The 26,771-nt window shown below is 39.5% G+C and overlaps 1 protein-coding gene and 1 long non-coding RNA gene across 2 annotated transcripts in view; one reads left to right on the plus strand and one right to left on the minus strand.

Moving 5' to 3' along the window:
* Positions 1-2,515: 2,515 nt before the first annotated feature.
* The window catches only part of tbkbp1 (TBK1 binding protein 1), a 30,903-nt gene continuing 6,647 nt past the window's right edge, over positions 2,516-26,771 (plus strand). The window contains exons 1-7 of the mRNA XM_077550644.1: positions 2,516-2,784; positions 15,451-15,711; positions 19,380-19,505; positions 23,109-23,213; positions 23,281-23,428; positions 24,755-24,957; positions 25,740-25,801. Coding sequence (XP_077406770.1) covers positions 15,460-15,711; positions 19,380-19,505; positions 23,109-23,213; positions 23,281-23,428; positions 24,755-24,957; positions 25,740-25,801 — 896 coding nt within the window. The 5' untranslated portion in view covers positions 2,516-2,784; positions 15,451-15,459. The remainder of the gene's footprint in view (positions 2,785-15,450; positions 15,712-19,379; positions 19,506-23,108; positions 23,214-23,280; positions 23,429-24,754; positions 24,958-25,739; positions 25,802-26,771) is intronic.
* LOC144038285 (uncharacterized) overlaps positions 8,531-26,771 on the minus strand; it is a 34,278-nt gene continuing 16,037 nt past the window's right edge. The window contains exons 2-3 of the long non-coding RNA XR_013289200.1: positions 9,464-9,553; positions 8,531-9,339 (exon numbers count right to left, since the gene is read on the minus strand). This is a non-coding gene — a long non-coding RNA (uncharacterized LOC144038285). The remainder of the gene's footprint in view (positions 9,340-9,463; positions 9,554-26,771) is intronic.

The following is a 26,771-nucleotide window of genomic DNA, read 5'->3' on the forward strand; positions in this document are numbered from 1 at the left end:
TAAAAGGAGGAGCTGATGGAACTCTCCGGATTATGATGAGCAGAGCCACACACACGCACACACACACACACACACACACACAAAAAAAAAAAAGTCTCAGGAAGTCATGCCTCAAAAGTCAAGAGGGTCGATTTGGTTCTTCAAAGGATTTGAAAACTCAATCACTAAAGCCAGTTTCATGATAACATGTAATATGGTAGAAATGTCTAAGACAGGTAAACCCACAAAAAAAGCCTCAAGATCGCATGTCCTCTCATCTGCCATTTTGGTTCAATGCCGCCATTTTAGTGACAATTTGGTCATTTCAATTATTTAAAAATTCAGCCCCTTATGCCAGTTTGACTTAGCAACATCAAATTTGGTGGGCATGTTTATCTCAAGTAGACCCACAAAAAAGTCTCAAGAAGCTATGCTTAAATATTTACAGGAAGTCTCCCATTTTGGTTCAATGCTGCCATTTTGGTGGCAATTTGGTCATTTCCTAGGCTCTTTTCAATTATTTAAAAATTCAGCCCCTTATGCCAGATTGACTTAGCAACATCAAATTTGGTGGGCATGTTTATCTCAAGTAGACCCACAAAAAAGTCTCAAGAAGCTATGCTTAAATATTTACAGGAAGTCTCCCATTTTGGTTCAATGCTGCCATTTTGGTGACAATTTGGTCATTTCCTAGGCTCTTTTCAATTATTTAAAAATTCAGCCCCTTATGCCAGTTTGACTTAGCAACATCAAATTTGGTGGGCATGTTTATCTCAAGTAGACCCACAAAAAAGTCTCAAAAAGCTATGCTTTAATGCGCACAGGAAATCTGCCATTTTGGTTCAATGCCGCCATTTTAGTGACAATTTGGTCATTTCAATTATTTAAAATTTCAGCCCCTTATGTCAGATTGATTTAGCAACATCAAATTTGGTGGGCATGTTTATCTCAAGTAGACCCACAAAAAAGTCTCAAGAAGCTATGCTTAAATATTTACAGGAAGTCTCCCATTTTGGTTCAATGCTGCCATTTTGGTGGCAATTTGGTCATTTCCCGGGCTCTTTTCAATTATTTAAAAATTCAGCCCCTTATGCCAGATTGACTTAGCAACATCAAATTTGGTGGGCATGTTTATCTCAAGTAGACCCACAAAAAAGTCTCAAGAAGCTATGCTTAAATATTTACAGGAAGTCTCCCATTTTGGTTCAATGCTGCCATTTTGGTGGCAATTTGGTCATTTCCCGGGCTCTTTTCAATTATTTAAAAATTCAGCCCCTTACGCCAGATTGACTTAGCAACATCAAATTTGGTGGGCATGTTTATCTCAAGTAGACCCACAAAAAAGTCTCAAGAAGCTATGCTTAAATATTTACAGGAAGTCTCCCATTTTGGTTCAATGCTGCCATTTTGGTGACAATTTGGTCATTTCCTAGGCTCTTTTCAATTATTTCAAAATTCAGCCCCTTATGCCAGATTGATTTAGCAACATCAAATTTGGTGGGCATGTTTATCTCAAGTAGACCCACAAAAAAGTCTCAAGAAGCTATGCTTAAATATTTACAGGAAGTCTCCCATTTTGGTTCAATGCTGCCATTTTGGTGACAATTTGGTCATTTCCTAGGCTCTTTTCAATTATTTAAAAATTCAGCCCCTTATGCCAGTTTGACTTAGCAACATCAAATTTGGTGGGCATGTTTATCTCAAGTAGACCCACAAAAAAGTCTCAAGAAGCTATGCTTAAATATTTACAGGAAGTCTCCCATTTTGGTTCAATGCTGCCATTTTGGTGGCAATTTGGTCATTTCCCGGGCTCTTTTCAATTATTTAAAAATTCAGCCCCTTACGCCAGATTGACTTAGCAACATCAAATTTGGTGGGCATGTTTATCTCAAGTAGACCCACAAAAAAGTCTCAAGAAGCTATGCTTAAATATTTACAGGAAGTCTCCCATTTTGGTTCAATGCTGCCATTTTGGTGACAATTTGGTCATTTCCTAGGCTCTTTTCAATTATTTCAAAATTCAGCCCCTTATGCCAGATTGATTTAGCAACATCAAATTTGGTGGGCATGTTTATCTCAAGTAGACCCACAAAAAAGTCTCAAGAAGCTATGCTTAAATATTTACAGGAAGTCTCCCATTTTGGTTCAATGCTGCCATTTTGGTGACAATTTGGTCATTTCCTAGGCTCTTTTCAATTATTTAAAAATTCAGCCCCTTATGCCAGTTTGACTTAGCAACATCAAATTTGGTGGGCATGTTTATCTCAAGTAGACCCACAAAAAAGTCTCAAGAAGCTATGCTTAAATATTTACAGAAAGTCCTCATCGCCATAAAAAAAAAAAAATCTACTTTCACTTAGCAATTAGAAATTTGGTATGTGTGTCTGGAACGAGAGGACCCACAAAAATGTCTCAGACAGCCATGCCTAAAAAGACACAGAAAATATAAAATATTCCCATCGTCATTCTTAATGAACGTGACGTCATCACCAGCGAGAGCAGGAGAGAGACTGACGCTCCTATTCGCGCGACATCATCAGCATCATCATCATCTTCCTCCTCCTCCTCCTCCTCCTCCTCCTCATCCACAGAGCGCGACGTGAGGCTGAGCCGCGCCGCACACGGGCGACTACAGGCGGCGTGCTTGTGCTCGGCTCTTCCGCTCGCTTCCATCCTGCTGCTCCGGAGAGCCAAGAGGAGGCGTACATTGGGGGGGGAGCGCCTTTTGTTCCGCGGACGTGCCCGCTTGCCGCGCGCTGCAGCCGGCCATGCCTTCCACGGCGGATCGCTCCACGGCAGCAGAGCGTGAGTTCAAAATCCGATCCCGTGTCTTTGCACCTCCGCGGCGCTCGTGGACGCGCAGCCATGTTGGCTTGCTGTTGCAACTCGCACACGCACGCACGCGCGCGCGCGCGCAGCATCATGTCGTGGTTCAAAACGTACGTTCGAAGGAGTATTTTTATTTTTATTTTTTTTACATGCTTTTATGACAAGACTGCAACATGAGTTGCAAACGCAGGCCGGATGATGGGAAGGGGGAGGATGGAAAAGTAGCTCACGTTTTGCACTTTGCAGGAAGGAGACAAAAGGAGCTCAAAACATTTTTTAGCAACGCGGTTGTCTTGAACGTCACTCATCTCGTGTTTAGAACTGAGCTGAAGTTGATTACAGGTATGAACTTTGTGGGACTGAATGCTGACAAGTGATGAGACAAAAAAATCAGGACGCAACTACTTAGTAAGCATCGTAACAGATCATAGAACGTCCCTGAATTGTTGTCAAATACACCGCCTAGTGGCTGGGAGAAGCATAGCGAGGACATCAGAGTACTCTGATTGGATGAGCAATATGGCCTTAAAATCTAATTTCAAATTATTTTTTTTAGATTAAAGCACAGTTCCTGAATCTTTGTGGAAACGGGTCAATGCAATTTAAAAAAAAAAATTAAAATCAGAAAATCGTGTTTGAAAAATGTGAGTGCATATATATATAATATTTTAATACGCAATTAAACTGTCAATTATTTTGTCGATAAATCCATGAATCCGGCTCAAAAAACATTTTAATTTCCTATGTTAAAAAACAGGACTTTTTTCAAATTGACAGTGGGAAAAATGCACTTACATGATTTTTTTTTATGATTCAGTTACTGGTTTGTTCCATGTTATAAGCAAAAATGTCGATAATTGTTTCATTGTAAATATCATGTTTGGATACAATACTCATCAGTCTGCTTTTATAGAGGGCTAAAAAAAAATCTGAAAATATTTGCTTTCGAGGGTTTGGATCATTTTAATCAATTATCAAGAAATAAAATAATGAATAATTATCACTTAATTCCATAATTGATTAGTTGTAGATTAATTGTTTTATATAATTAAAAAACATTTCTACATTTTACAAGAGTCTGTACTTTTTATTTTATTTGATTTGAATTGATACTATTTACCATTTAAGTATACAATATGAGTACTTTTGCCACCACTGTTTGTGTTGCGTTAGCCACGTCTGACTTGGCGACGAGTTAGCGTAGCATCGCGCTGCCAATGTAATTGATTGCTCTTTTTTTTTTTTTTTTTTTTTTATCCAGTGTTGTCATCGCAGAGGATTTGTCGGCTTTTATTTTGAGCCGCTTGATGCCAGCTGACCATTTGTGTGTGTGCGTGCGTGTTACTGACGCAATCAGGGTGAGAAAATTGCCACCAAAGCAGCAGATGTGTTGGCTCCGTGGAACGATGCTAAGCGGCAGTGCAGCTGTCAGCGAGCAGGCCTCGTTCTTGCTGCTCAGGTGTTTTGGTTTTCCCACGCTGTTGAAAACAGAAACGGCGCACACGCGTAAACGTCGGTCGTTCCTCGGCGACGGTGCATTTGCAGCTAAATATTACTTGCTCGGCGTCATGTAACGCAGGTGCAAAGCGCTATTCAGAAACGGTGCCGACGCAACTATTACTAAGTGGATTCCATGCAATATAGATAAGAAGCAGCTCGAGAAATAGGGGCTATAGAGTTAAACATTAGTGGATCAATTCCTTGTAATAGATGACCAAAACAGTGTCAAGGCAACAGGAAACTAGATGACTCCATGCAACACTGATGTGAAGCAGTTTTTTTTAAAATTGTTTGTACGACTACTTAGGATGACCCAATGCAACACAAATGTGAAGCAGTGCTCATACAATCAAATATTAGTTGGTCTAGTCCATGCACCACATATGTGAAGTATTTGTCAGAAACAATATTTTATTTGTATTGTTAGTTGGACCACTCCATGCAACACAGATGTGAAGCAGTTGATAGGGAAAGTGCTCATAAAATTAAATGTTAGTTGATCGACTCATGCAATACAGATGTGAAGCAGTTCTCATAAACACTGCTTATACAAATATATCGTTTGTGGGTGGACTCCATCCAATACAGATGTGAAGCAGTTCTCATAAACAGTGCTTGCAATATGCAACTAAATATGAGTTGGTCGACTCCATGCTAGACAGACGTGAAGCAGTTGATGGGAAAAGTGCTCATAAAATTAAATTAGTTGGTCAACTCCATCCAATACAGATGTGAAGTAGTTGTTATAAACACTGCTTATACAAATATACTGTTTGTTGGTGGACTCCATTCAAAACAGGTGTGAAGTAGTTTTCAGATTCCCCCACACCCCCCGAAATAGTTAACAACTCCATGCAACACAGATGTGAAGCAGTTCTCATAAACAGTGCTTGCAATATGCAACTAAATATGAGTTGGTCGACTCCATGCAACACTGATGTGAAGCAGTTATTTTAAAATTGTTTGTACGACTACTTAGGATGACCCAATGCAACACAAATGTGAAGCAGTGCTCATACAATCAAATATTAGTTGGTCTAGTCCATGCACCACATATGTGAAGTATTTGTCAGAAACAATATTTTATTTGTATTGTTAGTTGGACCACTCCATGCAACACAGATGTGAAACAGTTGATAGGAAAAGTGCTCATAAAATTAAATGTTAGTTGATCGACTCATGCAATACAGATGTGAAGCAGTTCTCATAAACAGTGCTTATACAAATATACCGTTTGTGGGTGGACTCCATCCAATACAGATGTGAAGCAGTTCTCATAAACATGGGCTTGCAATATGCAACTAAATATGAGTTGGTCGACTCCATGCTAGACAGATGTGAAGCAGTTGATGGGAAAAGTGCTCATAAAATTAAGTTAGTTGGTCAACTCCATGCAATACAGATTTGAAGTAGTAAGTTTATTGGTGGACTCCATCCAAAATGCTCATACAAATATACTGTTTGTGGGTGGACTCCATCCAAAACAGATGTGAAGCAGTTTTCCGAGTTTTCACCCCCAAATAAATGTTATTTGACAACTCGATCCAATACAGATGTGAAGTAGTTGTTATAAACACTGCTTATACAAATATACTGTTTGTTGGTGGACTCCATCCAATACAGATGTGAAGCAGTTCTCATAAACAGTGCTTGCAATATGCAACTAAATATGAGTTGGTTGACTCCATGCTAAACAGATGTGAAGCAGTTGATGGAAAAAGTGCTCATAAAATTTAATTAGTTGGTCAACTCCATCCAATACAGATGTGAAGTAGTTGTTATAAACACTGCTTATACAAATATACTGTTTGTTGGTGGACTCCATTCCAAACAGGTGTGAAGTAGTTTTCAGAAACCCCCCGAAATAGTTAACAACTCCATGCAACACAGATGTGAAGCAGTTCTCATAAACAGTGCTTGCAATATGCAACTAAATATGAGTTGGTCGACTCCATGAAAGACAGATGTGAAGCAGTTGGCAGAAAGAGTGCCTGACCAATTAAAAGAATGCAAAACATGAGAACAAAACAACAAATATCTGCACTTTCAACGCAAGCTAACCTTACGAACTGATGGAGGCCGGATCTTGTGACGTTCACTAGCGCCAGCTAGTGGTAGCGTGTCTTCTCAGACAAAAAACCATTAAGCAAAGCAAAAACAAAAAAATCGACCCAGCTTCAAAAACTCGTCAATTTACCACTTAAGGACAAAAGCGCTAATAAAGCTATCGCTAAAAATGTAGCAACGCGCAAGCTAGCTGGCTGATTGACACAACTGCCTTGCATGCCAAGACTTTTTCGGCGGCTCTGCCGGACTTTGGTGCTCGGGGGGGGGCCTGCGGGGCTGAGCTTTGATATATGAGATCATTTATCTCACGCTGCAGCAGCATCACCGCTGGGCACACTACACGCACTCTCACACATACGATACACACACACATGCACACTGAGGAAGTGAAGCTCACATCGTTTCATTTTTCGTCCCTCACTCGGCATGTTGCCTGGCCGATCCGCCTACCGCTCTGCTCTCATAGTACACCGTGTGAGTAAGTACAGGACAGAGCTTTACGTAAGACGCGCTAAAAAACTCAAGAAAAAGAAAAGGAGAACATTCTTTGTATGCGAGGCCGTCAGGGACATCATTGAGGACACGCTATTGAAACGCTCTCACAGTTTGCAACCGAAAAAATATTTGCTCATACACAATCACATTTACTACTGAAACTCTCGCATACACTGATGAAATAACACACCCACACTATTGAGACACTCACACACTACAGCATATTTTTTTGCTCATGCACTTCTGAAATGCCCTCACACACAACTGAGACATTCTCACACTACCGAATCACTCTCACACAGCACTTAAACACGCTCAAACTGAAATAATCTCACATGCACTACTGGAATAATCTCACATTCTACTGAAAATGTTTTTGCTCTGACAGTACTTACATGCTCTCACACACTACTGAAATTGATATTGCTCACACACTACTGACCACTCTCACATTCACTACTGAATCAATCTCATATATACTCGTATATACTATTCTTAAACACCATTGAAAATGTTTTTGCTCACACACCACTGACATGCTGTCAGATCCTACTGAATCATTCTTACATTCACTACTGAAATAATCTAATTCATAATGAAATGCTCTCACATATTACTGAAAACGTTTTCATTCTATTAAGAAAATTCTCTCACATGCACTACTGAAACGCTCTGATGGTTTACTAAAACGCTCTCACGCATTACTGAACATTTCTTCTCCAGCATACATGAGTGAAATGCTCTCGCATAAAATACTTAAACACTACAAATTTTCTTACTTCTCAGTACAGATCTTGGCCCCCTTTCCAGAAAAAGGCAGGAAAATCAATTTGACTGTTTTCTTCTTTTTTTTTTGTCTTTTTGCCCAAATGTAAATTTTCCATAGCTTTCAAACGCGGCAACATTTTCCAGATGTTTCTCACTGGATGCCGATTGTACGTCGTTGATTTTCGCTCTCCCCGGCTGGCGTCCAAGCGTGTCTTTGAGCGCGCGCGTGCCATCCAAGCCAGACAGTGGCAGTCTGGCGGCTTGCGTTGTTGCGAAGGAAATAGCTGACGCACGCGTCTCTAAGCTGCTCCGGTGCCAAAAGTGACTCTTTGATGATTTGTGGAAACAACACCTCCACCGTTACCAGCTTGAGTGGGAAGACGCTCGCGTGCACACTTTTGATGTCGCTAACGGCCAGCACAGTCGAGGAGCGGTTAGCATGGCTTTCTTTATCATTTTCAATAGTTAGTTTTTATTTCATTCTTGTTTTTGTTTTTTTTCATTTCATTTATTTTCTTTATCATTTTCATTATAGGTAGTTTTTATGTCTTTAGTTTTTTTTATTTAATTGATTTTCTTTATAATTTTCATTATAAGTAGTTTTTATGTCATTAGTTTTTTTAATTTAATTTATTTTCTTTATAATTTTCATTATCGGTAGTTTTTATTTCCTTCTTAGTTTTTTTTTTCAAATTTATTTAGTTTTAATTCATTTTGACATCTGGCTTTTTTTCTTTAAAAATGCTTCATTTAGTTGAGTTTTCATTAGTTTCAGTATAGATTTAGTTTTTTTTTTTTTTTTATTGTTGTGTATGTCTTGTGTGCATTTTTTTAAACAACCATCAACAACACCCCACAAACTTTTGACCTTTTATTTCATTCTTAGTTTTTTTTTTTTTTTATAAATCAAATTTTGTTCTTTATAATTTTCACTATAGGTAGTTTTTATTGCATTCTTTTTCTTTTTTTTTGTATTTAATTTTAATTCATTTGCATTTTTTTAAACAACCATCAACAACACCCCACAAACTTTTGACCTTTTATTTCATTCTTAGTTTTTTTTTTTTTTTATAAATCAAATTTTGTTCTTTATAATTTTCACTATAGGTAGTTTTTATTGCATTATTTTTCTTTTTTTTTGTATTTAATTTTAATGAATTTTGGGCTTCTTAGTGTGTGTGTGTTTTTTTTTAAAAATGCTTCATTTAGTTTAGTTTTTATTAGTTTTTGTTTAAAAAAAATTTGTTGTGTATTTCTTGTGTGCAATTTTTTTTAAACAACCATCAACAACAACAACACTCCACGGACTTTTGACATACACTAAGTGCAGCGTAAATAATAAGTGCAGTGTGAATAATATTGCTTGTAAACTTAGATGTATCCGAACGCTAACATCTATAAGTGACTTGCTTTTATCTGAGAAGTCGTAGTTAAGATGGTGGATGGATTGATGCATTTGTCTAAACGTGTCCTGACGTTGACTGGCGACCATTTCTAGCTCTAATTGTTAGCTGATCTGACCGAATCCCTTTCCTCCGTTTGCCTCGTTACCGATCTTCGGAGAGCGAGCTTCCAGGAGAGAGGATACAAGAGCGCCGCCGCCGCCGCCGCCGCTGACACCTTTGTGAGTTACGATCGAGCCGAGGTGCTCGGAAGCGCCAGCCGTCGCCGGGCGGCGCAACCTCCCGTCACCATGGCGACCTGGAAAGAGGACAAAGTAGGCACCCGACGAGCAGGCGGGGAAAACATACCGGGCGGGAGGGAGGTTGGGAGGGAGGAGGAGGCGAGACAAAGGAAAGCCAGAAGAGGCAAGGCCATCACTCACACGGCAAAGAAGCTCCCCGAAGGCCGGACGAGACGTTCCTACACAAGTTGGAAGGTGGAGGCCGCTGCTTTTACAAGTTTGACTGACTCACTGTCAGAAAAAGGAAAAATCGATGGAAGATGTTACAGGAATGTGAATTATTATTATTATTTTTTTTAAATCAAAACATTCGGTTTCTTGGAGGACACCTGGTTTCTTAGGAGACCACCTGATGGAATGCGATGACTTGGACGGACGTGTCACATGACTGCTGACTTGCCTCCGCCTGCCATTTTGTGCTTGCCCCCTAGGGGGCAGTATACTACAAACGGACATATTACGCTACTCATACAGTAGATGCGATGAAGAAAAAGTGGCCAGGACAACAACAACAACTTCATAGCTGGCTTTAGCCCCTGATGCTAGCTAGCTAGCAGTATTGTAATGTAGTTCATACATGAATCATGGAGGTGAGCAGCTGCTCGCTAGCTCCCTTAAAGGTAAGCAAGCGCCATGGGAGCTAGCTAGCTTGCATCTGGGGCTAAAGCCAAACTTTTTACTATCAGGACCCGGATTTGCCACCTCTGACCACAAAAGTGTTATTTTTGGTACCACTTTTGACGTTGAAAGCAACAAACAAAACGTAGGCCCATTTCCCCCCCTATGGTGTTCCACAGCCTGCAATAACATACTGTACTTGCAGAAAATCCATCCATGCTCAGCAGGGATCCGCTCGTTTCTTTCTTGTGTGTTGAGAGAAAAAAAAAGAAAAAAAAAAAAGAGCAGGTTACCCACTTGCCTGTCGTCGCTTGTTGGACGGCTCGCATTCCCGGTGGAGCGACTAAAAATATCCACTCGATGACGCTTCCCAGTAAGTCCCAGCTGATGTTTGTTACATTATTGGTGATACAGTAGATATCGTAAGTGGTTGGCTTTTGCTTTCAAGGATCTGAAGGCAAATGGATGGAGACAAGAGCAGATGTTGCAGTCTAACATCTGGAATCAAATCTTGTAAAGAGAGACCAGATCATTTTGATGACAACGTCTTAATTTCTGGCTGGGTATAGACGGAAACGTCTAATGTCTTCAGTGAATTCCAATAAATGGACGGAGACAAGACCTAAGGAATGGAATCCAGTCAATAGATGGTGACAAAAGTGCGTGATGCAACCTCAACATCTGGAATGAAGTCCAGTAGGTGGCGCAAGAGAAGTCTGACGACACCATCTACCATTTGGATGGCGACGAGCGTTCTGATGTCACGTCGTCATTGCTGCGATTGCTCACGCCAACCCCGTGATGAAGACGCAGCGGGCCGAGGGGAAGAGAACGGTGACCGGTTGCCGTGGTTACCACAATAAGAGCAACCGACACCAAGAGCAAGCGCATTCGCATATAATTGGCAATCCAAAAATCCATTTTCACTTTTGCATTTAAGTACATTTCAGAGTTTGTACACCTTTCCCCACTCTCGGGTCAGACTCCTCCCCCTTTGGACGCCACTTCCTGTAAAACCACACACACATCCACTTGGAGTGTGTGCGGCAGCGAGGGAGGACCGAACCGCGTCCTTGCACAAGGACGCCGACACTCATCGCAAACACTTTGCCACAAAGGCGCACGTGCGACCCACACGCGCGCACACGCGACCAATTTGCATTCAAAGCGACTTTGTGTGCCGACGTGTCACTTCCTGCAAGACAACATCAATCATGCGCATGCGTGACGACTGCAGCTGCTCACCTCCATGATTCATGTATGAACTACAGCACATACATAAAGTGGGAGCGCGGGCGTGTGCGTGGGTGCGAAAATGCAGTTGCATGTACATGTGTGCAGTTAGGCGCGTGTGTGCGCTTATGCATCGTATAGCGTATACGTGCACAATTGTGTAGGAGGTGACATCCGTGTCAGACGGAATATACGAGTGCAGTGAGTTGTTTTTTTGGTGAGGACTTTTTCTCCGACGGCGTATTAGAGCTACGTAGAAATATCAATTTTTTAGAGGGTTGGGGCAATATTCGGAGGAAAAAAAACTTGTACATTTGCAACTTTATAATGTGGCAAATTTGTCAGTTTATAAAGTGGCAAATTTGCGAAAAAAAACTCGTAAATTTGCAGTTTTATAAAGTGGCAAATTTGCGAGTTTATAAAGTGGAAAAAACTCGTAAATTTGCAACTTTATAATGAGGCAAATTTGCAAGTTTCTAAAGTGGAAAAAACTCGTAGATCTGCAACTTTATAAAGTGGTAAATTTGCGAGTTTATACAGTGGAAAAAACTCGTAAATTTGCAACTTTATAATGTGGCAAATTTGCAACTTTATAAAGTGGCTAATTTTCGAGTTTTTAAAGTGGAAAAAACTCGGAAATTTGCAACTTTATAATGTGGCAAATTTGCAAGTTTCTAAAGTGGAAAAAACTCGTAGATCTGCAACTTTATAATGTGGCAAATTTGCAAGTTTCTAAAGTGGAAAAAACTCGTAGATCTTCAACTTTATAAAGTGGCAAATTTGCGAGTTCATACAGTGGAAAAAACTCGTAAATTTGCAACTTTATAAAGTGGCAAATTTGCAAGTTTCTAAAGTGGAAAAAACTCGTAGATCTGCAACTTTATAAAGTGGCAAATTTGCGAAAAAAACTCGTCAATTTGCAGTTTTATAAAGTGGCAAATTTGCGAGTTTCTAAAGTGGAAAAAACTCGTAAATTTGCAACTTTATAATGTGGCAAATTTGCGAGTTTATACAGTGGAAAAAAATCGTAAATTTGCAACTTTATAATGTGGCAAATTTGCAAGTTTCTAAAGTGGAAAAAACTCATAGATGTGCAACTTTATAAAGTGGCAAATTTTCGAGTTTATAAAGTGGAAAGAACTCGTAAATTTGCAACTTTATAATGTGGCAAATTTGCAAGTTTCTAAAGTGGAAAAAACTCGTAGATCTGCAACTTTATAAAGTGGCAAATTTGCGAGTCTATACAGTGGAAAAAACTCGTAAATTTGCAACTTTATAATGTGGCAAATTTGCAAGTTTCTAAAGTGGAAAAAACTCGTAGATCTGCAACTTTATAAAGTGGCAAATTTGCGAGTCTATACAGTGGAAAAAACTCGTAAATTTGCAACTTTATAAAGTGGCAAATTTGCAAGTTTTGAAAGTGGAAAAAACTCGTAAATTTGCGAGTTTATAAAGTGGCAAATTTGCAAGTTTATACAGTGGAAAAAACTCGTAAATTTGCAACTTTATAAAGTGGCAAATTTGCAAGTTTCGAAAGTGGAAAAAACTCGTAAATTTGCAAGTTTATAACGTGGCAAATTTGCAAGTTTCTAAAGTGGAAAAAACTCGTAGATCTGCAACTTTATAAAGTGGCAAATTTGCGAGTTTATACAGTGGAAAAAACTCGTAAATTTGCAACTTTATAATGTGGCAAATTTGCAAGTTTCGAAAGTGGAAAAAACTCGTAAATTTGCGAGTTTATAAAGTGGCAAATTTGCAAGTTTATACAGTGGAAAAAACTCGTAAATTTGCAACTTTATAAAGTGGCAAATTTGCAAGTTTCGAAAGTGGAAAAAACTCGTAAATTTGCAAGTTTATAAAGTGGCAAATTTTCGAGTTTCTTAAGTGGAAAAAAATCGTAAATTTGCAACTTTATAATGTGGCAAATTTGCAACTTTATAAAGTGGCTAATTTTTGAGTTTTTAAAGTGGAAAAAAATCGTAAATTTGCCACTTTATAAAGTGGCAAATTTGCGGGTTTATAAAGTGCAAATTTGTGGGGAAAAAAACTAAATTTGCCTCTAAATATAAAAAATATATAAAAATATTTCTACATGGCCCTAATACTAATATAAGAGAACTTTTGCTGTTGCGAAAACATGTTAACGCATAAAGACAGCAAATTGTCCCAAATTGTCCTGGCGAATGGTTCACGTGTGCCTTGCGATTGGCTGGCGACCAGTCCAGACCAGGAGAGGCGAGTTTGGATAAGCGCCATCGAAAAGGAAGGGATGGAATTCATTGCGTTGGTGTGCCCGCGAGCTGTGAAACAACATTTGACGGATTCACTTAATAAGGTCAGAGAGGCGTTGCGTATGGATCCGCTGGATTGGATTGTTGCATCGATACTGGAGCTTCCGTGTTCTAAATATAAACGCGGGGTAAAATATTTGGGAAACTAATGGGCATCAAGGACGGGTAGAACTGTTAGTCTGATTATACAAACACCAATAACAGTGAGGATGTTATGTAAAATGTAAATACAAACATTTCACAAATTTCTTTTTGACCTACATTCAATGGAATACACTAATAAGGTATTTAATATTTAATATAATAGTTCTTCAACATTTCAGGTCTGGACTGCTGGCAGGCCACTCTAGTACTCTTTTTTTTATTTTTATATGAAGTTTTAAAGGGGAAGTCAACCCCCCCATTTTTTAAAATTATTATAATATGTTCTATGCAGCCCCACTAGTCTAAATATGGTTAATATTGCATTAGTAGAATATGAGTTAAGCAACAAAATCCAACCGTTTTTATCCATCTCAGGGGGCGGCCATTTTATCCCTTACTGTTGACTGAAGATGACATCACAGGTGTTCAGGGGTCAGGTAACGACCAATCACTGCTCAGCTTCAAAAAACAGGCGAGCTGTGATTGGTCGTTGCCTGACCCCCCTGAGCAACTGTGATGTCATCTTCAGTCAACAGCAAAGGGCAAAATGGCCGCCCCCTGAGATGGATAAAAACGGCTGGATTTTGCGCCATGTTTTCGCCGCGAGGTGGGCCCGAGGGGAGGGGGCTGGGATGCAGATTGCCTGATGCTGCACCGGCGTGGAGGAAGCGGCAGATGAAAATAGCTCTGGGGGCGGCGGCTGACTAACGTCGCTGAGTGGCTGGAAAAGGCGGCAAGTCGCTGGCAACGTGCAAAAAAAATTTGAATAACACCCACCCTCAGTGATGTCATCACAGGTGTTTCTCATCTGACCAATTACATATTACATATTAGCTGTTTAGTTGGTCCTCTTTCAAAACTGAATTTTGTAAATATATATGAAATAATCTGCCATCGGCCCACTTAATATTATTAATAATATTAAAATAAATTACTGCTCCTAAAAATGACATTTGTAAACAAACATTTGTTCTTAAGAGACTTCAGTTAAATACAAATCTCTACTTAAAGGGGAAGTCAACATTAAACATTTCTTGACAATATGTTATATGTGACCTCACTAGTCTAAACGTGACAATTCTGATTAATATGACATTTGTGGTATATTAGTAATAGTCATGGAGCAAAATTCAGCCAACAACCAATCACAACTCAGCTTCAGAAAACAGGTGAGCTGTGATCGGTCGTTGCCGGTGCCCTGAGCAACTGTGATGTCATCTTCAGTCGACAGCAAGTGGCAAAATGGCCGCCCCCTGAGATGGATAAAAACGGCTGGATTGGGCTTCATAATTTATATTCCAAAAATGTAATATTAATCAGATTTAAATAAAATAATAAAAATAAAATAATAAAATAAATAATAAAATTAAATAAACCGTATTTAGACTAGTGAGGCTGTATAGAACATATTATTGTCCCAAAAAATGGGGGGGTTGACTTCCCCTTTAATGATTAGATGAAAAATTTCTACTGTAAATTTAAATACAAATTGAACTCTTTAAGATAGTGAAACAAGATGTAAAGTTTGATCAATTATTTTTGCGTACATTTTTAACAAAATAAAAATGTAAAAACATCAAATGTACCGCAAATTTTTTTTGGGGTGTGTGTGTGTGTGTGTGGGGGGGGGGGCAATGTCCCATTCCCCCCCCCCATCTTTGCAGTTCTCAATCCCTGTTCCCCACGAACAGCGGGGGATTATTGCATATGAAGGTCAAGAGTCTATCGAGTCCGCCAAATTTAGATGTGCTTGCGTCTCCTTTGAAAGCAAATTGGTTCATATTTAATGAGTGTGTGTACGTGTGTGTGTGCGTGCGTGCGTGCGTGCGTGCGTGTGTTCAGGTTGAGGCCATGCAGTCTCTGTTCGGCGGCGGCGGCGGCGAGCTGGGCCTGCTGGGCGGGGCCGGCGACGGCGGCGGGGGCCTAAAAGAGGACGGCTGCGGCGGCGTGGGGTGGCGCTCGCCGCCCCTCCCCGCCGCCGACGTCTACTCGGCGTCGCACTTCGCCCTGATCGCCGCCTACCAGGACATCAAGAGCCGGCTGGGCGGCCTCGAGCGCGAGAACAGCAGCATCAAGAGGAAGCTGAAGCTCTACGAGATCAAGGTGAACGCGCTACTTTGCTGTTTGGCGGGCGCTTTGTGTTAGAGTGTATCCGAGTACAAATACTTTGTTACTTTATTTAGTTACTTTTCAGTAAAAATTGCCCTCACTCACACAGTACATTTGGTCCCCACTTGACCTCAAGCACGGAAAACGCTAGCACAAACCACAAGTGTACCTAATGTATTGACCTTGCTGTTCTTCTTCTGTGGTTTCTATTTGGCGGTTGGTAAACCGGCTTATTGATGCCTTAGCGCCACCAACTGAAATTTACCTTACACTGCACGGAAACTTGTTTGAAAAGTTGATTGCCAGATTGTTTTAAAATTTTTGCTTGGATCTCAAAACAAAGCAAAACTAAATAAAAATTAAAAAAAAGAAGCTCTCAAGTCAAGGCACTCATGTCTCAAGGCACCGCTACTCAAGTACAGATTGGGAGTATTTTTGCCACCTTTTGTGCCGCGTGATAAACCTCTCGGTTTGTTTTTTTTAGCCTAGCGACCCATCACGCTCTCTCGAACAAAAAAAAAAAAGTTACAAATAAAAACGAGCCGAGCGGTCATCACATGACTCACAGCAGATGGAAGACGCTCGCTCATCTTTTGTGACTCATCACAACTCTTTTTCACACCTCATGAAAACATATTTGGCTTTAACGCTTTGCCACATCCAAAATTCTGCCTTTTGAAAATGAAGAAATGCACGCATCACTTTATAGGGCCTCGAATGTGAGAAGCGTTCTCCATATGCCGAGCGCCGTGAGGCCTGTTGTGTATTGGCTCCATTTCAGCACAATTGAATCCAATTGAAATGTTGCAACTTCAGCACCCCGGACAGAGCCACGGCTCCGCCAGGGGTCCGCTTTCATTTTTTTTTTCTTCCCTTCACTCTCTCCAATTGCCGTACAGCGAAGAGCCCGATCCATGTAGGTGGTTGCCATGGCAACGCCGGTCTCAATCTATCACAGCCAGCTTTTGCGTGCACTTTGTCATCGTCAACGTGGCCCAAGATGCCCTCGCGAACAAAAATGTCTTCTTCCAGGACTTCCTGGAAAAACATCAGCAGACTTTTTTTAATTTTTTTTTTTTTATTCCCATACTCAAGCTTCCTCCTCCAAATAGAAAACGGGGCTCTCTCTTTTCTTTTAGCGTTCTGCCTGCTTTTTCTTTCTCTCTCCCTCCCACGCCATTCCATTACACTCACTCTCGCCGTTGCCCCCCCCTGGAATTGCTGCACGCCAGCTCGCACCCCGCCCCCCCATAAAAAAAAAAAAAAAGAAGCCCATGCTATACAAATACACTCGCACCCGTGCGTGAAACCCGGAAGTTTAAAGTCCCGCCTCCTCCGTGGCAGGACATCACAGTTGTTGAGTTCATCTGCACGTTTGCATAAAGTTGACTTAACCATGAAAGTGACATTTAATAATTGGGAACGGCTGAAGTGAAGTTGACTGGCAACCAATCCAGGGTGTACTCCGCCCCTGGCCCAGATTCCGATAGCGCTAACAAAAGATGGATTAGTAAATTTTCACCGCACGTAATCCTTTTAGCAAGTGTGCTCAAAGAGTATTTAGAGGCGGGGGGGGGGGGGGGTTGAGGTTGAGGGTCAGCCTAAAGCTTCCTCTCATCACATGATTCACCACACACACAAAAAAACAAAAACATTTCGTGCTCAAGCTGCTCTCTCTCGTTGTACTTTCTTTTTCTCGGAGTCGAGCGTTTTGGCGGGTTTGGTCTCTGGGGGCCTTCAGTGCCTTTTGCTGTTTAACTGAGCAAAGACGGGGGGAGGAAGCAGTTTGGCTAAATGGAAAAAGGTAGTTAAAGCCAGTCCTCACGCGGCCCTCGCACACAACGGGGGAAGAAAGAAAAAAAAAAAACTTAACTAAATAAAATGCCCGAAGCTGACGAAAGGCTTTCTAAATGCAAATGTGCTCGTTTACGTTGCTTACATAACACGTCTCTCACGGCGGGAACGAGTCCACTTCGACCCGCTGACTGCACTCATCAAATAGAGACGGTAAATAATATGCATTGACTCACTCATCTTCAGATTTACTGTATATACATAGTTTAGTTCAGTTTTTTTTTTTTTTTTAAACTGACATGCAGGGTTCATTTGTTTGGAGTAAGTCCAAAAATAATAATGATAATAATAATAAATAATTTCATTTAAATTTGATTTTTTTTTTTATATAGTTTGAATAGGAATGATCTGAACAGATTAAAAACTGAACATTTGAGGTAAAAAAAAAAAATAAAAAAAATGAATTATGTACAGCTTTTATTCTGAAATTTGGAAACAGGTGGAATCAGTCAAAAATGTGTTTTAGTAATAAAATGTAGTTTAAAATGAAAAGTGAAATTTGGTTCCAATCGGTCGAGAAATGTGGGAAATGGACTTTGGTATGTAAAATGTTTTAATTTGCGGCTTGTATTTTGAAAATTGGAACAGCTTGTGCATCATGATTAATTCATCGCGGCTCTTTTACTGTGTACGACTTGGCCACCGGGGGGCAGTATAATACAATCATGCAGACGCAAGTCAAGAAGAGTTTCACAACTACTGTAAGTGGCCCAGTATGTTCACAGTTTAGTTAAGGTTGTTGTTGTTGTTTACGGACATGCAAGTTTCATTTGTATGGCATCGGTCAAAAAATGTTGAAGTTAGAGGTAAATGTAAATAATCATCATCATCATCATCATCATCATCATCATCATTTGGGCCTTTTATTTTAACATTTTAAAAATATTTGGAATAGGAATGTGGTGATTGGTGAACTGTTTAAATCAATCAAAAAATATGTAGAAAATTAAGGTAAAATGCCCCAAATAAAAAAATAAAAAAAAACATTGAAGATGAGTGAGATGAACAGTTTAAATTTGCAATGGTTCGAATCTGTCAAGAAATGTGGAAAATTGACTTTGGTATGTAAAATGTCTTCATTTGTGGCTATTATTTTGAAAGTTGACGATTTAGCCTCATGAGTAATTCATTGCGGCTCTTTTAGTGCGCAGTGTGTCGATCAATACAATCATGCGGACAAAAATGAAGAAGAGTTTCACACCTACTACTAAGTTGTATCTCAGAGTGCCACTGCATTCAAATACAGAGCAAACTTAATGATAATTGAAAAATTTAAATTATGTGGTTTGCTTGTCCGTCTGGCATTAAGTGATGTTATCATTATATATTTAGGTTGAAACTATACATAGCTTACAATTATTTGTCTTCTCCAAAAAGAAATTTACAGTAGCAACACGTGTGAGACGTGTTGTTTTTTTTCACCACAGAGCTCGGTCATTGGAGCGCGCGGTCGCAGCGTGTGAACTCACACCTCACATATACACACAGCACACACACACACCACACAACACTAACATGCACGTATTTTCCACCATAAAAAAAAACAAAAAACGGCTCTAAGTCCTAAGAAAAACAAATCAAAGAGTCATCAAGGAATTGTGCACATTTTTGGACAACCTAGCACCAAGTTATAATAATTTTGTATTTTTCAAGGTGTAGTTATCATGTGATGCAAAAAAATAAAAAATAATCGATTACTGCTGACTTTTGGACCAAACCTGAAACCACACACAGGAAAGCCGAAGCAGAAAATCAAACCCGGACCCTCAGAACTGCGTGCTGACATATTTGCTGCTTTGTGTTTCCAGTTCCCGATGATCAGCGAGTTCGGCGAGGACGCCAACTCGTACTGCTCGTTCGAGAGCAAGGAGACGGCGCTGCTGCACTCGGAGAACGACAACCTGCAGCAGAGGGTCAACATCCTCACGCATGAGGTGGGAACACGACGCGAGTCGGGAAGAAAACCTGGCAAAGGTCGCTTTGGTATACAGAACATGGCGAAAATCGGAAAGTAGTATTTGAAGGCCACCTTCGTAATTGCCTATAAATGCCACAAGATGGCAGCAAAGCACTTAAAAAAAAAAAAAAATTAGACAAAGCTATGGCTAAATGGAATGAAGCTCACTTCACTGCCTCTCTTTTCAATATTGTTTCTTGGCCAACAGTAGAGCTGTTGAGATTTAGATTATTTTTACTCCGGAGGAGAACGGACAGAGATGTGCACAGATTACAACCTCCTAAATTAAAACTAATCCAATTAGTTGATTAAATAATCGATAGATTGATCAATTCTAAAAATATTTGATAGTGACAGCACTAGCCAACAGCTCGCACAGAACGGTTGTCCCTCAATGTGTACATGCTTAAAGTTGTTGGGTCAAAAAGAACCCATTTTTTGGGCCAAAATCTGACCGACCCTCTACGTGGGCCAATTTGACCCAATTTTAGGTTGTTTTGTGTTGAATTAAAAAATGGGTTACGTTGGGTACCCACGTAGCAGGTTTGTTCCAATTTTGACCAATATTGGGTTATTTTTTGACCAAGCAGTTTTAAGAGGGTTTTGAGCTTTGTTTTGCACGAAAAAAATTGGTTGGAAAAAAATAAATGGGTTGTCTTGATACAAGACCGACCCTCTATGTGGGTCAATTTGACCCAATTTTAGGTTGTTTTGTTTTAAATTTAAAAAATGGGTTACGTTGGGTACCCAAGTAGCAGGTTGGTCCAATTTGGACCAATATTGGGTTATTTTTTGACCTAGCAGTTTTAAGAGTGTATGCTCTAACTTGCCACAAGTTTTTGAGATCTTTTGTTTGGCTTTTCTAAGTCACTATATGGTGTAGTTTTTTTTTTTTCCAGATCCCACAATGTGCCCCCCCATTTCCTATCCAAGAAATCAAACCCGTCAGATTCCTGTTCCTGTCTCCCCCTGCTAGGTGTTACTATCTTATTTAAAAAAATATATATATTTTTTTTCATTTTTTAGTTTTCTTGGACGATAAAATGAATTTTGCTCTGTACTCACTCGATTCCATTATATTTGATTCCATTGCATTCCAAGATGGCGCTAAAGCAATATTTGACAATGTGACAATAGCCTCCACTCTGATTGGTCGGTCGGTCCCGGTAGGACTGATGTCATGCCTGGACTTGAAAGGTGAATTTTGCTTGCTTTTTCCACCACTGCTGATAAAAAAAATTTTTTTTTTTTAATTAGGCCCAGCACCTTTTGTGTGTGTTTTTTTGGGGAGGCGACTAAATTTACACCAATAAATTATAATTGGCTTGTATTATGCTTGGCTGCCATTTTTGGCTTCGTGTGCAGATAAGGGTTTTTAATGAAAGCCCTGTGCCACTGTGTGGGAAATCCGCGTCCAAACGGGAGAGTAAGCAAAACAGTCAGTCAGAACAGCCGCGAAGAAAATGAACAAGGGTTCGAATAGCTGGCTGGGATTCCAGAAGGACAGAGGAAGGACGAAGGCAAGATGGCTTAAGTTGCGGGTGTGATGCAGCACACGAGAAGGAAGCAGCATTCATGTGAGCAGTGACGACATCTAGAGGGCGGTAGAGAGCAAGACTAATGTTTGGGATGCTCAAGATGCACTTGCCGGCCTGCATCAATTCTTTGAGTGAAGTCAACGGATGAGGACGCGTGTAGAGCCGGAGGGGACTCCAGTCACGTGACTTCGGATGAAGTCAGCCATTTTTGGACTTGCTTGGATCAAACTTAAGAGATGAGACTTTGACCTGCTATTCGGAAGGCTCGGCTTGAAAAACAGACTTGGCTTTACTTATTAGCATACCAGGTTGATTGAGGTTAATGAGCAAGACACTATGCTAAATGTAACGGATGCTTGAATTTCAGTATCTTTACCTTCTTTCACATTTTTGTCCTCTTTTTTTTAAAATTACATTTGCCTGCCTGTTTTTATTTTAATTTCATTATCTTTACTTTCCCCCCCACATTTTTTTGTCCTCTTCTTCTTTCTTTTTTTAAAATTAAATTTGTCTGGCTGCTTTTTGTTTTAATTTCATTATCTTTACCTTCTTTCACATTTTTTGTCCTCATCTTTTAAAATTTTTTTGGGGCCCACCTGCTTTTTGTTTTAAATTTCATTATCTTTATCTTTTTTTTCCCCCACATTTTTTGTCGTCTTCTTTTTTTTTTATTATTATTAAATTTGTCTGGCTGCTTTTTGTCTGAATTCATTATCTTTACCTTGTGTCACATTTTTTGTCCTCATCTTTAAAAAAAATTTTTTTGCCTTCCTGGTTTTTGTTTTAAATTTCATTATCTTTACTTTTTTACCCCCACATTTTTTGTCCTCGTCTCTTTTTTTTTTAAATTAAATTTGTCTGGCTGCTTTTTGTTTGAATTCATTATCTTTACCTTCTTTCACATTTTTTGTCCTCATCTTTAAAAAAAAATTTTTTGCCTTCCTGGTTTTTGTTTTAAATTTCATTATCTTTACTTTTTTTACCCCCACATTTTTTGTCCTCGTCTCTTTTTTTTAAAATTAAATTTGTCTGGCTGCTTTTTGTTTGAATTCATTATCTTTACCTTCTTTCACATTTTTTGTCCTCATCTTTAAAAAAATTTTTTTTGCCTTGTCCTCGTCTCTTTTTTTTTAAATTAAATTTGTCTGGCTGTTTTTTTTAAATTTCATTATCATTACATTTTTTTCCACATTTTTTGTCCTCATCTTTTTTTAAACTTAAATTTGCCTGCCTGCTTTTTGTTTGAATTTCATTATCTTTACCTTCTTTCACATTTTTTGTCCTCTTCTTTCTTTAAAAAAAATTCAATTTCCCTTCCAGCTTTTTGTTTGAATTTCATTATCTTTACCTTCTTTCACATTTTTTGTCCTCATCTTTAAAAAAAAATTTTTTGCCTTCCTGGTTTTTGTTTTAAATTTCATTATCTTTACTTTTTTACCCCCACATTTTTTGTCCTCGTCTCTTTTTTTTTTTAAATTAAATTTGTCTGGCTGCTTTTTGTTTGAATTCATTATCTTTACCTTATTTCACATTTTTTGTCCCCTTTTTTTTTTAAATTATATTTTCCTGCCTGTTTTTTTCACATTTTTTTCCACATTTTTTGTCCTCATCTTATTTTAAACTTAAATTTGCCTGCCTGCTTTTTGTTTGAATTTCATTATATTTACTGAGCAAGGTTGGATAACTTGACTTTGGGCTTTTACTGTCATTGGTGGCTTTTTTTTTAATTTGTATTTTTTTTTTAAGTAGAAGAGCAAACTGAAAAGAACTCTACGCCCGTTCGACTCGCATGGAGCAAGTCTTCTAATGAGGGCGCGCTGCAAAACAAGGCAAAGCGTCGTGGGACGCGTTAAGTGTTGAATCTGACGAACATGTCGGAGCCGCCGCGTGTCCTAGAAGGACCTCCTCCCTCTTACACAACATCTCCCTCGCCGCATTGCTTGGCCTCTTTCTCCTTGCCTCACTTTTTCTTGTTCTTGGTGGAGAAGTTGGACAAAGTGGAGTAAAAGTGTGCTGTCGTTTCCTCGTCTTTGCTCTCTCAGCTGCAGAAGCGGAAGGAGCACGAGGAGCAGCTGGAGGACGTGATCCAGGCCTACGAGAAGATCCACATGGAGAAGAGCAGCCTCCAGAGGGACCTGGACAAGATGGTCTGTGTCGGCTTGTCTCGGCGTTGGTCGTGGTCGGCGTTGACACGTGACCCATGTGTGCTTTTAGACGGGCCTGGTGGAGAAGCACGTGGAGCGCATCCTGGGCCTGGAGGTGGCGCTCCGGCAACGAGACAATTCGCTGCACAAGCTCAACGTGCAGATGCACAGCAAAGACATGCAGTACCTGCAGCTGCACGCAGGGCCCGACGCGCACAGTGAGTGTGACCACACCTGTGTTCGGGATGGTGTCCCAATACTTTTGTCTGAATTGTGTTCCGACACTTCATGATCCAAATGTGTCCCAATACTTTTGTACAAACTTCACATTACTTCACTCTCCGTAAGGTGTCCCAATACTTTTGTCTGAACTCCAAATTACTTCTTGAGGGTGTCCCAATACTTTTAACAAAATTCCAGTTTTCATCACTTCCTGTAGGTGTCCCAATGCTTTTGTCTGAACTCCACATTACTTCTTTGGGTGTCCCAATACATTTTTTTTTTTTTATGGGTGTCAGGCGATTACATTTTTTAATTGTAATTAATCCCATGACTTCAATAGTTAACTCACGAATAATCGCAAATTTTATATCTGTTCTAAATGTACAATAAAAATTTAAAAAAATTTAATTTTCATACTCTTAACTCTTTGATTGCCAGACGTTTTCGGAAAAGGGATGCCGTGGGTGCCAGCCGATTTTAAGTTTTAATTTTGACTGATCTTTCAAGGTCCACAGAAAATTATGTGTTTGGACTATGGAAACACACATACTACCAAATGAAAGATTGGACTGTCATCTTTCATCAGAAAAAAAAATTGTTTCTACCTTATTCCGTTTTTGAGTAATCAACAATAGAAAATGGTTAGTTTCACCTCTGTTTTGAAAAAAACGTCTTTTAACGTCTTTGGCACTCCTCCATAGGATTTTACTAAACGTTATTTAACGTTTTTGGCAGTCAAAGAGTTAACATAAAAGTGAGGAAAAAATGTGAAACTAATAGAAATATGACTGCAACTTTTAGTCATCGATACAGTAATTTCGTAATTCATAAAATTGAGTTATAATTAAAAAGATTTACTGTACTGTAAAAACGTGATTTGTGTTGGTCATTTTTCTGCCACTAGATGGCATAATTGCCTTACTAAGACGTTGGTGACAGCTCAGAGCAATCTAATCTTTAACATGAAGTCGCTTGTAAAATTCTGCACGTTTTTTTAAATTGTAAAATACAACTTGACTCCAGTCTTCACAAATATATGCATTATTATTACATTTATTACTGCTAAATTTTGACGTGGACGTGTCTGCTGCATTGCGACCGGAATTCCCCCAGTCCAGGCTTTCCAAGTAAGGGGTGGTTATTAATCATGTGTTTTACATAAACTGATACATTTTGTCACCCCCACTTTTAATACAACTATACATTTTCGTCACTTCTTCAAGGTGTCCCAAAACTTTCGGCCAAATTCCACATACTTTTGTCCATCCTCCACATTTTCTAACGTCCATTTCTGTGCATGTCCATGACCGGCTTGCGTCCAGTGCTGGACTGTCCCGCCATGACGCTGCAGAGCTCGCGCAGCCTGGACGCGCTGTCCGACCTGAAGGTGCAGCGGCTGGAGGCCGAGCTGGAGGGGGCGCGGCACGAGGCGCAGGGGGCGTGCCAGCGGGAGGAGGAGCTTAAGGCGCAGTGCGAGCGCCTCAGGGAGGACGTCAGGCAGCTGCAGGGCGGCCAGCGGGACAGGGTGAGGGACAGCAAGCCCCGCCCCACCCTCCCTTTCTGTCAAATATTAGAAATACAGTAAATTGTTTTGGATTTTATTTATTCATTATTATTATTATTATTATTATTATAAAATAATAATAAATTTATTTGATTTATTTTTTTAAAATTAGACAAAGCTATGTCCCTGTCTACTGTATATTATGTTTAGTATGTTATTCTTAACTCATTCACTGCCATTGACGGCTTTAGACGTCAAAAATTCATTTGAACTATTTCTGTTGAAAAAAAAATCCACTTTTAACAAGCGTATGAAAAGCTAGAAAAAAGTTGTTATTGTGCATTTAGAACAGATATAAAATTTGTGATTAACCGTGAGTTAACTATTGAAGTAATGTGATTAATTACAATTAAAAAATTCAATCGCCCGACGACCTAATTTCTAATAATCTTTTTTTTTTTTTTTTTTAAATGATCTTTTTTCAAAAAAAAGAAAAGATTATTAAAATTAGGGCGTCAGGCGATTAAATTTTTTTAATTGTAATTAATCGCATGACTTCAATAGTTAACTCACGATTACTTACAAATTTTATATCTGTTCTAAATGTACAATATTTGTTTTCTTACTCTTGTTAACAAAAGTGGAAAAAAATGTTAAACTAATAGAAATAGCTCAAATGAATTTTCGACGTCTATAGCCGTCAATGGCAGTGAATGAGTTAAAAAAAAAAAAAAAAAAAACATTACTCACTCTTTTTCCGCCTGACGAGCACACTAAGCTAATTTCTCGCTCTACTTTGGCAGGAGATGTCATCGCCGTGTAAGCAGTGCGACGTGGAGTGGATCAAGAAGGTGGGAGACGAGCAGTAAGTGGGGAGGGGGGGGGGGGGGGGTAACGTCTAAATGTTCAACGATTGGGGGAAATTAGAAAACGTAGTCCGAAACGAAGGTGAAATTGGTGAAAGAGAAACTAAAAACACAAGCGACCGCAGGTGACTCCTACTCAGCGAAAGCCAACAATGGTTTGATGGGTCGAAAAATGAAAGTAAAAGATGAGTGTGTGTGTGTGTGTGTGTGTGTGTTCTTCTTTCTTTCCAGACCGCTGCCAAGGCTCGGGTTTACTCACTGCTTTCACATCCCCCCCACTGAGAGCCCCCCGAAGCCTTCTTGTAATTTAGAGCATTTAGTGTAAACGGCACAACTCTTGAGAATAAACTCGGATGAAATTTCAGCGTTTTTGTGAGCAAATGGGAATCGGTGGGAAAAAACGAGTGAGCACTTTTCTGGGGCCAAGAAATAACAAAACATGACTTCGATAAGACGTTGTTTTTTTTTTTCTGTATTTTATAGTAAACGTGATGCCATCATTTTTCACTATTCCCTTCCTGTTGGTGTCCCAATACTTTTGTCCGAAATCCACATTTTCTTTCTTCAGGTGTCTGAATAATTGTGTCCACATTTTCTTCCCATTGCCAGTCCTGTGGGTGTGTCCCAATACTTTTGTCTAAACGCCACATTTTCTATTTTCACTTCTCGCTCGTGTCCCAAAACATTTGTCCAAATGCCACATCCTTCTCAACTAAACTTTCTTCAGGCGTCTGAAGACTTTTGTCCGCGTTCTCTTTTGCCTGTCCCAATACTTTCGTCCAAATGTCAATTTTTTTTAAATACAATATATATTTTCTTAAATTATTTTGTAGTCGTCCCTAGACTTTTGTACAAACAGCCCATTTTTCGTAAAACTTTCACATGTCCCAATACTTTTGTTCGTCTTGAAGCCTTTAGTAGTAGTTTCACAACCCAAGGAAATTATTTGTAAAACATTTGGTAATGGAG

This window comes from Vanacampus margaritifer, chromosome 18 (assembly GCF_051991255.1).
Source record: "Vanacampus margaritifer isolate UIUO_Vmar chromosome 18, RoL_Vmar_1.0, whole genome shotgun sequence".
Classification (NCBI taxonomy): Eukaryota; Metazoa; Chordata; class Actinopteri; order Syngnathiformes; family Syngnathidae; genus Vanacampus; species Vanacampus margaritifer.